The 11,904-nt window shown below is 41.0% G+C and overlaps 1 protein-coding gene across 1 annotated transcript; it reads right to left on the bottom strand.

The window, feature by feature from the left end:
* Window positions 1-3,242: 3,242 nt before the first annotated feature.
* LOC147626537 (altered inheritance of mitochondria protein 32-like) lies at window positions 3,243-7,617 on the bottom strand. The gene is made up of 5 exons (XM_086816600.1): window positions 7,221-7,617; window positions 6,770-6,846; window positions 6,176-6,481; window positions 5,922-6,005; window positions 3,243-4,252 (listed from the first exon to the last, which is right to left on the bottom strand). The coding sequence occupies exons 1-5, from the start codon at window positions 7,464-7,466 to the stop codon at window positions 3,904-3,906; spliced, it is 1,062 nt and encodes a 353-aa protein (XP_086672726.1). The 5' UTR covers window positions 7,467-7,617; the 3' UTR covers window positions 3,243-3,903.
* Window positions 7,618-11,904: the final 4,287 nt, after the last annotated feature.

Below are 11,904 nucleotides of genomic sequence, written 5' to 3'. Positions count from 1 at the left end.
CATGAAGATCTTCTGCATCTCTCAAATGGGCTGAAAATCCCTCATCATCCCCTCGAGTTGCTTGCCGATGTACATCATCTCCTCGGGCTGCATATCTGTTGTATGGGCTACAAGCCCCCTCAAAACACTTACTCAGGTTGCATGTCCACTTACATCACTTGCTCGGGCTGTGTACCCTCTTATATCACTAGTGCGGGTTGCATGCCCTCTCACATCACTGGTGCAAGCTGCATGCCCTGTCACATCATTGAAGTTCCCTTCACAGGATAGCTTGTGAGGCTATTAGGTGAAGACCCACTTGTCCTCATCATCGGAAACAACATCGCCACGGCTTTTTAAATAAGCAACAGCCAACTCTCGAGGTTTGTCGATTCCCATATGTTGGACAATTACATCAAAAGTGACCACATCAACCTTGACATGAAACTTTGATTCAATGACCCTCTGTACATCAGGATCTCTTTGCAAAGCACAGAGCTCTTCAAGCTCATTCATCAAGGCATCAATATCATGCTAATCCTCAGTCCTAGCAGACAACGATGGATCGTTATCTGCCAAAGCCCCAACATGATCCCTTTCTCTATCTTCTTCCCACAGGCAGCGAGTACGGGTGATAGAGTCCTCCACAAAATGATCTGACTGGATGGCCATAATGTTTCTTTTAGCTTTTCAAAAAGAAAAGAATTTTCCGTGCCGTGGAATCACTCTACCAGTTTCCCACGTATGATACCGAATAGACTGTAAGGGTGCAACAGTGCCCCTACACAGACACGAGGGCCACAAAGTCTTTCCACACGCTCACTACCGCTTAAACCAAAAGTAACCTCTTTTGAGGTGCGACAATAAGACGAGGGCTACCTCAGAATCCCAACCTTCATTACATCATGTTAGGCTCCATGAGACATACATATATACCATGTCAGGCCCCACAAGCCACACATGTACTATCATGTCAAGTTACACCAGCCATACGTGTACTGTCATGTCAGGCTCCATATGCCACATAGACACACCATGTCAAGCTACACCAGCCATACATGTATGTCATGTCAGGCTCCACATGCCACACATGAACAGTAGAAAAAATAGAAGCTGTAAGGAATTTTGTGACAGAGCCCATGGATAGGTAGGCAATTGTCATTTATTGTGACAGCATCAGTAGCATACAATTGGATAGTAACTCAATGTATCATGTTAGGACGAAGCACATTGAGTTACATTATCACTTTGTGAGAAAGAAGATTCTAGCACAAGTGATGTGGATTTGGTTTACATCAACACATAGGATCAAGCAATTGGCATCTTCACAAAAAGGCATTGGATATAGAGAAGGTCCGCAAGTTCAAGAGCATACTTGGAATATGCAAGAGGTATGGAGTTGAGCTCAAGAAAGAGTGCAAGATATGGAGTTGAGGTCGAGGAGGAGTGTTGAGATACCAGGCTTAACTAGTACGGACATAGATAACACGCCAATATGACAGCTTCACACTTATGTCACTAGCATGGTTGGTGAGATTATAAGTAATATACCGCCAATGGTTTACAGGCTAGGTGATAGCCACGTTGATTCACTAAAGTTATAGCATAGTTATAGCATAAACTCGTGTAGTAGAGTTCACACTATGGAGCGACCTTGTATGTTTTAGTAAAAGTACTTTTCCTTGTAGTATTTACTCTTATCTTTAGATTATGGTCATACAAAAAAAAAAAAGACAATAGAATATAATTTAGCCATCCATCTCTGTTGTGTATACTTGTCTACTCGTGTGTTTGCTTGCAAGCAGCTCAAGCTCATCCTTTCTCCCACATTCTTCTCATAAGAGCATTCCTATTATTCTACTCGAATGGTCTTACTTTTCTGTGATGGTCTTTGTTTGTTTGTGGATGCCTTATTAACTAATGTGGCACCATCAAACCTCTTTCTTGGATTGCTTGTAGACAAAGTTTGGTCGTTTTCCATCTAGCCGTTAGTGCTGGCTCTCGATGCTTAGGCAACCACCGGTCTTTCCTCTTTGGGTTGTTCTTTTAAGTCAACAACTATACGCTCCAATCGAGTAAACTAACTGATTTGATAATTAGTTTTCAAGGAGCTCCTATTTTGCCCGCTCATTCTTTCATGTGGAAATACTAAGATTCACTCGCAGCATCTCTTGTTGGGTTTTCAAATCTCTCCTTCATGCCAATATATGAACTCCTATCTTCTGACCTTTGTCTTTTTTGAAGACCCAGAGGCTGTCCACACAAAAATAATGATTCTTGTCCCCTAAAGAATCCATGCATGTGGCCACCTTTACTTCATGCACACCAACCACCATTAGCTCACATAATCATCCTCTCGATAAATCTAGCTTTAGACTAATAAGGGGCACATTTTTTCGTCAAGAATTTGGCTTCTGGGTCGTGGGTCTTGCAAAAATGCTGCACACCAAGGATGCGATGCTCCAACTCCAACAGGTGCATGATGTGAAGAAATCTCCACCAACCAACCAGAGAGACATAATAAACATCACGCTTCGTATAGAGCCACAATAGGGCGTGCGAACAAGCTCCATACGAAGTCTGATGTTTATTCAATCTGCTTGGCTGGTTGGCGGAGACTTCTTCACATCATGCACTTGTTGGAGTTGGAGCATCGCATCCTTAGTGCACCATTCTTGCAAGACCCACAACCCAGAAGCCAAATTCTTGACAAAAATATATATATATACCGTATCTTTAGCCCCCTCAGCTTGAGAAGTAGACGAAAGTGCACTCCTTGAGCTCTCCTTCAATGTTCCTCTTGGCTTGTATAAAAGCCTACCAGCGTTGTAGCCAAATCTAGTGGGATAGTATCATAGAATGCCTTTGGGGCATTGCCATGTTAGCTAATAAATGAATGGTTGAATGTCCTTTAGCATTAGCAAGGCACACCGGTCACATAGTTTCTGTTTTCTGTGTGTGTTTCAGGCATACGTTAAAAATACTATTGTTGCCCGGCCAGAATAGTAGCCATATAATCAGACACAGCAAAGAGAGCTTCAATAAAATGTTTAAGAGGTGGCATTCAATTTTCCATCTCACAATCATGGTGGTTGAGGAGTACACATGTTATGAGACATCAAAACCAAAGTAGGGCTTCCAGCCCACAACTTTGAGTTCTTTGCAAAGGTTGTACAGTAGGCATTCTTTTCATTCTACCACCATGCTTGACTTTATTTATGCATGTAACCACATTATATTTATGATGCAAATAAATGATCACATTTAAAAAACCCTGTGCCATGCACATATAGAGCTAGGCTTCGTATTAGTCAATCAGAAGCTGCCAGATTTAAATGGATATATGTTTTGGCAAAAGGGAAAGTTGCATCGGAGCATTAGCTGTATTGAGATGCGTGTAGAGCACGGTGAACTTGGAGAGATGCACGTACCTCATTTTCCGTATACCTTTTTTTTTTTTGCAAAGAGACATTACTCACACCACCCCATCTTGTGGAGCAAGGGGAGGGGGAGATTCAAACTCGCACCATCCTTGGCTGGAGTGTTCGCCACTAGCCAAGATGGCCAACACCCCACCCCTTGTCATCACAAAAGTGGTCAACAATATTGACAACCTGATGAAACCCAAGGACCTAAACTCTGCTCCAAAACATGACACCGGCAGACACGCATTGCAGACCATTGGTGGCATTATACTTGAGAAGAGTACAGTGATGAGCTTTCCTTACCAGGCATTAAATCTGTAAACCAGACTATCTAACAAAAACACGTCTCTAGGTAATGGTAACTTAAGTTATTGGATAAGCCAAGGTTTCAAGTGAGAGCTAGCCGTAATCCAAATAGCAGCTATGAGTAACCGCCTAAAATGATTCAAATAATAGGCACAGATCTGAATCTTGTTGACAGCGAACAAAGCATGGGTGTCTACGATGACTTTCTGGACAGACGGAAAGCAAATGCAACGGCAGCTACTGCACCCACCACTGCCAGAGCTGCCAATGTATCACCCTTTTCCCATGAATCAAAACATGAAAAACCGCAGCTCCAAACACCACCTGACTTTACATGTGCACACTTGTCGCCCTTCATTCCTCTAGACATGTCCTGACAACAGCCAGAATTCAAAGCAGCCTTCCCATCCATATGGCCATTCATTTGTTCTTTCACCTGACTACAAAAACAACCCGCTTTCTGGTCCTCCAGGGTTCCCAACACATCAAGACGTTGCTGATGAGCTTGTTTCTGGTCCACCTCAGAGAGACCCATCTGACCCCTGCAGCAATTTCCAAAAAAATGCATGGTGAGTGGCTTTACTACCTTGAGAACAACAATAGAAATAAGTAGTACATTTCAATAACAAACAATTTTGACAAGCATAAGGATGTAGCCAAGTTTCTTCTAAAAAACCTTTGGAGTGTGAGTCGCCAAGAGAAGGCTGGCTCTAGATTTATGTGGCTCGACATAGGTGACCCGAGAATTAGGGGCCAAGTGTTCTGGCTTGCACAACTTAGATTTTCTTTTAATAACCCAAAAGCAATATTGGTTTTTTCCTACTTGGGTAGGACAGAAAGTCCAAAACTTTACCAGTTTCACGACCCTTGGTCGAGAAAAATCATAGCAAGCAAACGTATGCTGTTCTAAAAGGAGCCACATGAAATGCAGGTGGAGCACTCAGCAGCCTCATCTTTCATTGAGGGGGCACCGGTCCAAGTGGACATGAGGACCACATGCTGCTAGGGAGAGTCTCGAAAACTATATTTCTATTTCACAATGAATGAAGACTTACGAGCCAAGCACTCTTGCTGAAGGCTCAAACGCACGAGACCTTAAGTGCAGAAAGCCAAGCACTTGAAGAAAGCCTCCATTCTCAAAAACGTCACTTGAAACAGACCCCCATAGCATGATACCAGCAAATCAACACCTGTTTCATTGGTGATAATCTTTCTTTGCCCACCTCTAACGTAAGTTTGCAGGTTTATCAACCACATGGTCATTGGCTTGTATGTTGGCAGGGTCAGTCTAGTCACCACAGGTGATCACCGAGAGATCTCATGGACTGGAAAAAGAATCTTCTCTCTAGTGATTACCTGTGATAATGACACCCTCCACATGCAATCTAAAGATAATATAAGGCTGAAGATATAAAGATTAGCATCAAATGCTTTAAAAAACATCAAACAGACCTGCTGGTACCCCTGAAGCTAACAGAAATAAGTGCAATCTTGACTCTCTGAGAATCTACTCAGAAAGCTTCAATCATCAACTCCATCATGCATAACACAGACCGTGTGCTGTGACATCCCAACTTACATCATGAGCGCCCAAGAGTGGGTGCAGGTTCATGCATAAAATTATGTCCATATTAGTGGACAAATCTTCATGGATATAACATCTCACACATGCACACAGTAGCTGGTTAGGCAATTGCACAACTTTGGATAGAAAGCATTTGCAAGAACCAACTGACCTCATGTGCAATTAGGAGTGCTTGCCCCTCGGCTGATCACCAACCTGGTTGGAGGGGAATACTAAGTATCACCTTAAGTGTGAGTTATAAGTTATGTACAATGATCGATCCTCCTGCAAACATTGCTAGAGCTAACTAGAGCATCTGCTAAGCTTGGTCTACCTCTGCCCCATCTTTACATGCTCTTGCTCCCCAGCCTCCTGCCTCAGTGTGTGTCATTCCCTTCCCAGAAGAGCCTCCTAAGCCTGCCAGCCTACATACATACCAGCTTGCTAACCTATTGGCCTAAGTGAGCCTGCAAGAAAAGATTCTGATATGCAGCACCAGATTGGGCCAGCTCACATACTTGTCATTCTGAACCTATGTCCTTCTACGCCTTCTGTGTGTGACGACTTTGACAAGTCTACTTTTTTTTAACATTTCTGGGCAATACAAGCCTAGCAACCAATCGTGAATAAGAAAAGCAACAACTAACCTCCAAAGCTTGTCAATTATTTTTCCCTTGCCAATGTGTTCATCCAAAAGAACAGCAACATCATTTGGAGTGACATACCCATACCTGATCAAGGAAACAAGTAGTAGTCAATGCCTTCACTAACAGGTTTAACTCTAGAAATCTGTAACTGATAATGAAGTCTTTAAACAATACAAGGGAAGCATAGCAACATGTTACAACAATCACATAAATACACACACATCCGCAGGCACACGCACACAAAATGGACTCACCAATGGCCTGCAACTTCACCGCTGGCATCTGGGCTATAAATAATTACATTGCCTGCATATTTATGGCCACCAACGTGAGAGCAAGATCTTACAAAAACAGTATTGTCAAGCCCCCGCTCAGTGATCTCATTTTGGAAGCTTTTGATAAGGGCAGGCCCACAGACACCACAGCGCATATCGCGACTGGCATGAGCACATACAAAGATATGAGAGCCCTCCAGCTTTTCTGGTTTTCCTGATGACCAATCCCTCACACGAACAAGAACCTCCTCCACAAAGCTTTCAAAATCAGAAGTCCTGAGTCCCCTGTCATAAGAAACAATGCCATCTGTCAGGCAAAACAGGAGAATGCCACCCATGGCCCTATTGCACACACGTGCATATATGCTTACATAGATATACATGTGCATGTGTACACACACACACACACACACACACATGGAAGCATGTGCATGTGAAGGTGTATGTATAGATATGTTGCCATGTTTATGCAGGGTACGTACATGCATACTCATGTGTATATATATGACCATGCTTGTAAGTTAAACAACATGCTAAACGAGGTCTACATATAGCTTGAAAAAAATCACTTGCTTGTACTGGACCATGTCCGGAAAAATAAGCACATCTCCATTCGACGACTCCGTCCCTTCGCAAATCGTAAGACGTGTCTGTATAGATGGATGAGACTTTAACATATCAAATTATACAACAGTGCCCCCTCAAAACCCCACAAAAAACCACAACTTATTTGAAAAAATAGAGAAATGAATTTTGATCCAATCATGCACTTTAAATAAAAATCTTAAAGGGGGATTTGTTTTGTTTTCTATCAGATTCCCAAAAAAGAAATAGAAAAACTTATTATTTTGTAAATCAAAATCCCAATATAGTATTTAATATATTTTTAAGGAAAAATTTTAAAAATCCATTTAAGAAAAAAAAAAAAAAAAGAAGAAGAACTATCAAGCTGCACAAACAGATTAGTGTTTTGAGGAGATTTCGATCCAAAGAAACGGGAAATTGATAGGATCGAAAGAGATACCTTTTTAGGCATATCAGATTTGCGGGCCTTGAGGGCAGCTGCGAGAAGGCGGGGAAGGTCATCTGTTTCTGAGGTTTCGATCTGCGGGGGCCAGCTCTGGGGATCCTTATAGCACAGGAAGGCGTGCTTCTCGTAGTGGTGGACAGTCCCAGCTAGGGTTTCCTTGTGCATTTCGGACCGGGTGAAGCCATGCTCTGGTGAGTCCTGCACAGCAGAAGGAACTAGGGTTTCTGCTGAGGTCGCCATAGCCTAGTAGTATTTAGCTGATAAGGCAAAATGGAGGCAACAGTAAGCTTTTCCTTTTAAGCCTTTGTACTTCTCGTTCTCTGCAGCAGAAAATAAAAACAAGAAGCGATGAAGCCTTTGCTTAGAACAATCTTTTGGATGACTTTTCCAAGGAAGGTAGAACTGAGGGGGCGCCACACACGCCTCTCAATTTACAAAAGCCTATGTGGTTACATATAAAAATACCATACCATCCCATGTGGGAAGGGGTTGGGTGGATGGATGAAGCCTATGGGGTTACATATAAAAATACCATACCATCCCATGTGGGAAGGGGTTGGGTGGATGGGACCCATGTCAACTTTAAGCCGCAATTGTCGATTTCATAAAAGGGTTAAAAGCCCCATCCCCACGGCTATCGGGGCAACGAGGAAGAGGTGGTCTCTCGACAGGTTTTCAAGTAGTAGTAACTGGTGGTTTTAGCATATGAGAAAGTTCATGAAGATTTCATTCGTGGAGGTTCGAATGGTGCACCAAAAACAAGGAACAACCTAAATATAAGTGTTGTGGTTGTCAGCAGACGAGATAGTTCATGAAGATTTCATTCATTTTCATTGTGGAGGTTCGAATGGTATGCAAAAAAACAAGGAACAATGTAGTGAAGTTATCCCCCTCTTGCCCCTGAAGGCCCTAGGTGGGACACAGCTCTAAGCATGGTAATTAAGCACATGCCTCACTCTTAATTTTTAAACACATACAAATTATCCCATGAATGTACTGGGGCCAAGAGGAAGTGCCAGTTGCCTCTTACCCTTATGAACAACAACGTGAGGAAACTGTAAACAAATCATTCATGCATGCAAGAATATGAACAACATAGCACCAACACCATAGTGTCGAAGAACATGTTGCAAGTGAAGTTACTCGTGTGTTTACATTTTCATGTGCAAGTGTGCATGTAAGCTTTGTGTGTGTGCCTACACTTATTTGGATGTGTGCACACACATTTGGCTCTCTCTTGCGTCTTAGGTGTCTTATGCTTGAACAAAGCATCTAGCAACACAAACTAATATAGTAGGTTAACATCTATGTAATTATGGGACATATGATGTTTTTAATTGTTTATTCAAATAAAAAAAGAGAATATACTCTTTCTCTAAGGTTATTCAAAATTTTCACACATCATGTTGTGGCTGAAAATAGCCAATTGCAATATTAGCTAACTGCAAAACTAGATAACTCCTATCGTCTATTCTATTATGCACAGGTTTATCGCCTGCCACATGTTACTCTCTCTAGCATCTCCTCTAAAACCATCTCCTCTCCTCCTCCTCTAGCCACGTCGCAAGGGTGTACAAAGGGGCAGATTGTGCACGAGCGGGGGCAGTGCCGCAGAGCAGTGCACAGGTGCGAAACTAGTGCTTTCTTCAAGGGTAGGCTCCATCTTGCACTCGTACATTTTCTTCAGCCAACATGCTCCATCTTGCACTCGTACATTTTCTTTAGCCAACATGCTCCATCGTGCACTCTTACATTTTTCACCTTGTCTCTCTTTCCACTTGCCTTCAAGCCACTTAATATTTTCTCACGCCATCTCTCTTCCCTATCCTCCTTATATTTCCCCACTCATATCTTCCCTCAATTACATTCCTTGTGCAATCTCCTAGAGATGTGCCTCTCTCGACTCCCTTTATCTTTAGATTTCTAACACAATAGAGAGAGAGAGAGAGAGAGAGAGAGATTTTCTCTCCTCCTTACTTTTGATGCAAGAGAGAGACTCTTCAAAGACTGTTGCAGAATCTGTGTGTGTGCGCGCGCGCGCAGGAGAGTGCTTTACTGCTCGATATCACAAATTTCTTTCTGTAGGAATTTCCTCCAATGAAGAAAATGCTAGAATCATTGAATTCCTTTAAACAATCTGAGGGCTAGGACTTTCGGATGGAAAAGGATCCATTGAGAGCAAGATTAAGGGTGCTAAGTTAGGGGCAAGATTCAACATTTTTAAGAAATCAAGGCTAACCAATCAAGCCAAAATGAAACAAGGGTCCATGGGTGGCACCCTAAGTTATCCTTTATATCTCTTCAAGTGAAGCTACCTTAAGTATGCAAGCATGTTCTTTGAATCATAGATATAGATCATGTGGGTTATCTAGGTTTGAATATTATTTAAACATCTAACATTTTTATATGGAAAATTTGCTTTAACAAAACTTATTCTCTAGTAGACATTGTTTGTTTCAAGCAACTTGAAAGCATCAAATTATGTTAAGCCTCTCCAACCAAGTCAGTAAGCCCTCCAGATATACTATCCTTCAAGCAATGATGAGTGAGTCTGCACTAAGGAGAGCAAGGAGCAAAGGATTTTTAATGACAAGAAATTTTGCTAAAAAGATAGCTTGCTTTTCACATATAGCCATCATCGTTACACTTTACCATGCAAAGATCCAACAAAAGGAACTAGATGTCATGAAAAGTGATGTTGCTTCAAGTGGTTCTCCACCAAATAATCCAAGGGTTTACTAGTAAAACATGATGTAGATGGTTAAAGTGTTAATCTTAACCCACAAAATAGAAATAAGGAGAAAAATTACTTTAATAAAAACCCTCTTCCATTTTGTGGAATAGCTTCATACTTAATGTACTTTACATAACTATTAGCATTTAGTCTTGTTTTAATATTATCTCTTTTAGGTCAACACTCCTCCTCTTGCATTTTTTTACCATGTTTATAGACCCCTGTGGTACTATATAAATAAAGATTTTCCCCGTGTATCAAGAGTAAAGGAGGGTCCACATAAAAACATGTAACCATAACTCTTGAGCATCAGAAAAGGGCTTTACTTTTGGCATGACTTTAGCTTAGTGATGTTCTAAATTTTTGCTTAGCAAAAATGTATAAAAATGCTTAAACCATTGAATTTTATTGGTATTCTTTCTTATTAAAGGGTTTTTGACTTATGATGGGACTCTTCTCAGTTCCCCTTCCTTAAAGTATATGCTTAGTAAAGGGTTTTTATATTACGTTGGGAATCTTCTCCATTCCACTTCCTTGAAGTCTATGCTTTAATTTTATAATACTATTTCCCCTTACTCAAGCTAGACTCCATCATTTAATTTAATTAGTCAATTACTCTCTTAAGTGTGGATCAAGTTAAAGTGACCATATCTTAGTATTGTGGATCAAGTTAAAGTGACCATATCTTAGTATATTTGAGAGTGTTGTAAGCAAGAAAGCATTGTATGATCACACAAGAGATCGGATTGTCTATAATTCATCAAGTTAAAGTGACCATATCTTAGTATATTTGAGAGTGTTGTAAGCAAGAAAGCATTGTATGATCACACAAGAGATCGGATTGTCTATAATTCATCATGATTTCTATTTCAAAAAGAATAATTCATCATGAGCTCTATTTGAAAAAGAATAAATATTCCCCACATAAAAGCATCATGATTACAAAATGAAAGAGGAGACTTGGGTATTCTATTAAGAGAATATTGAATGATCAAGTGATTGGATTATCCATAATTCATCATAAAATCTAGTTCAAAAGAATAAATATTCCAAACATAAAAGTATCGTGATTATTAAAAAAATATTCCCAACATAAACGCATCGTAATAACAAAAAGAAAGAGGAGATAGGGATATCCTGTTAAGAGAGCACCAGGGTGGAGAGTTCACCTACTTGTGTGTGTGTGTGTGTGTGTGTGTGTGTGTGTGTGTGTGTGTGTGTGTGAGAGAGAGAGAGAGAGAGAGAGAGAGAGAGAGAGAGATATTCAAGGCATGACAAATATAAATGGGGCAAGTGGGAGCATAACTTGGCAAATCGAAAAGATGAGAGGCTAATAACACAAGAACATGAAAATTATCTTAAACAAATTATAGATAACATGAAAATTATCTTAAACAAATTATAGATAACATTAAACGAATGAAAGAGATTGAGAAGGTTGTTGAGATATCGAGCTCAACTAGTGCTCTGGCAGACATTGATGACCTGCCTGGGTGATAGCTTCCGCATCTACACCACTGGCATGGTTGGTGAGATTATGGGTGATATGAGGCCAGCGGGATGACAGGCTGTGTGACAGCCATTTTGGATTACTAGAGACTGGTATAGTTATAGCGCAGCTCATTTAGTCGGGTTCACATTATGGACCGACCCTTGTATGTTGTAGTACTAACCCATATAGTGTGTACTCTTATCTTTATGTTATGTTGGCTGAGTAGAGAAGAAGAAGATAGAAGAAAATTTAACTATCCATCTCTCTCTTGTGTCTTGCTCTCTCTTGTGTATGTGTGTTTGCTTTCTAGGGTTTGAAGCTCTCCCTCTCCCCCACATTCTCTTTATGGTATTAGAGCTTGGTTCGTGTGAAAACTAAGGAGGCAAGCAAGAGGCAAGAACAAGCAAGGAAGGAAGCGGTACTACATGGGTAAGAGCACCATCATCTCTTTT

This window comes from Cibotium barometz, chromosome 22, assembly GCF_041138505.1.
Source record: "Cibotium barometz isolate CiBa-2024 chromosome 22, ASM4113850v1, whole genome shotgun sequence".
NCBI classification, from domain to species: Eukaryota; Viridiplantae; Streptophyta; class Polypodiopsida; order Cyatheales; family Cibotiaceae; genus Cibotium; species Cibotium barometz.
Note: the sequence above shows the minus strand (reverse complement) of the source record. Positions and strands in the feature narration are given on the sequence as shown.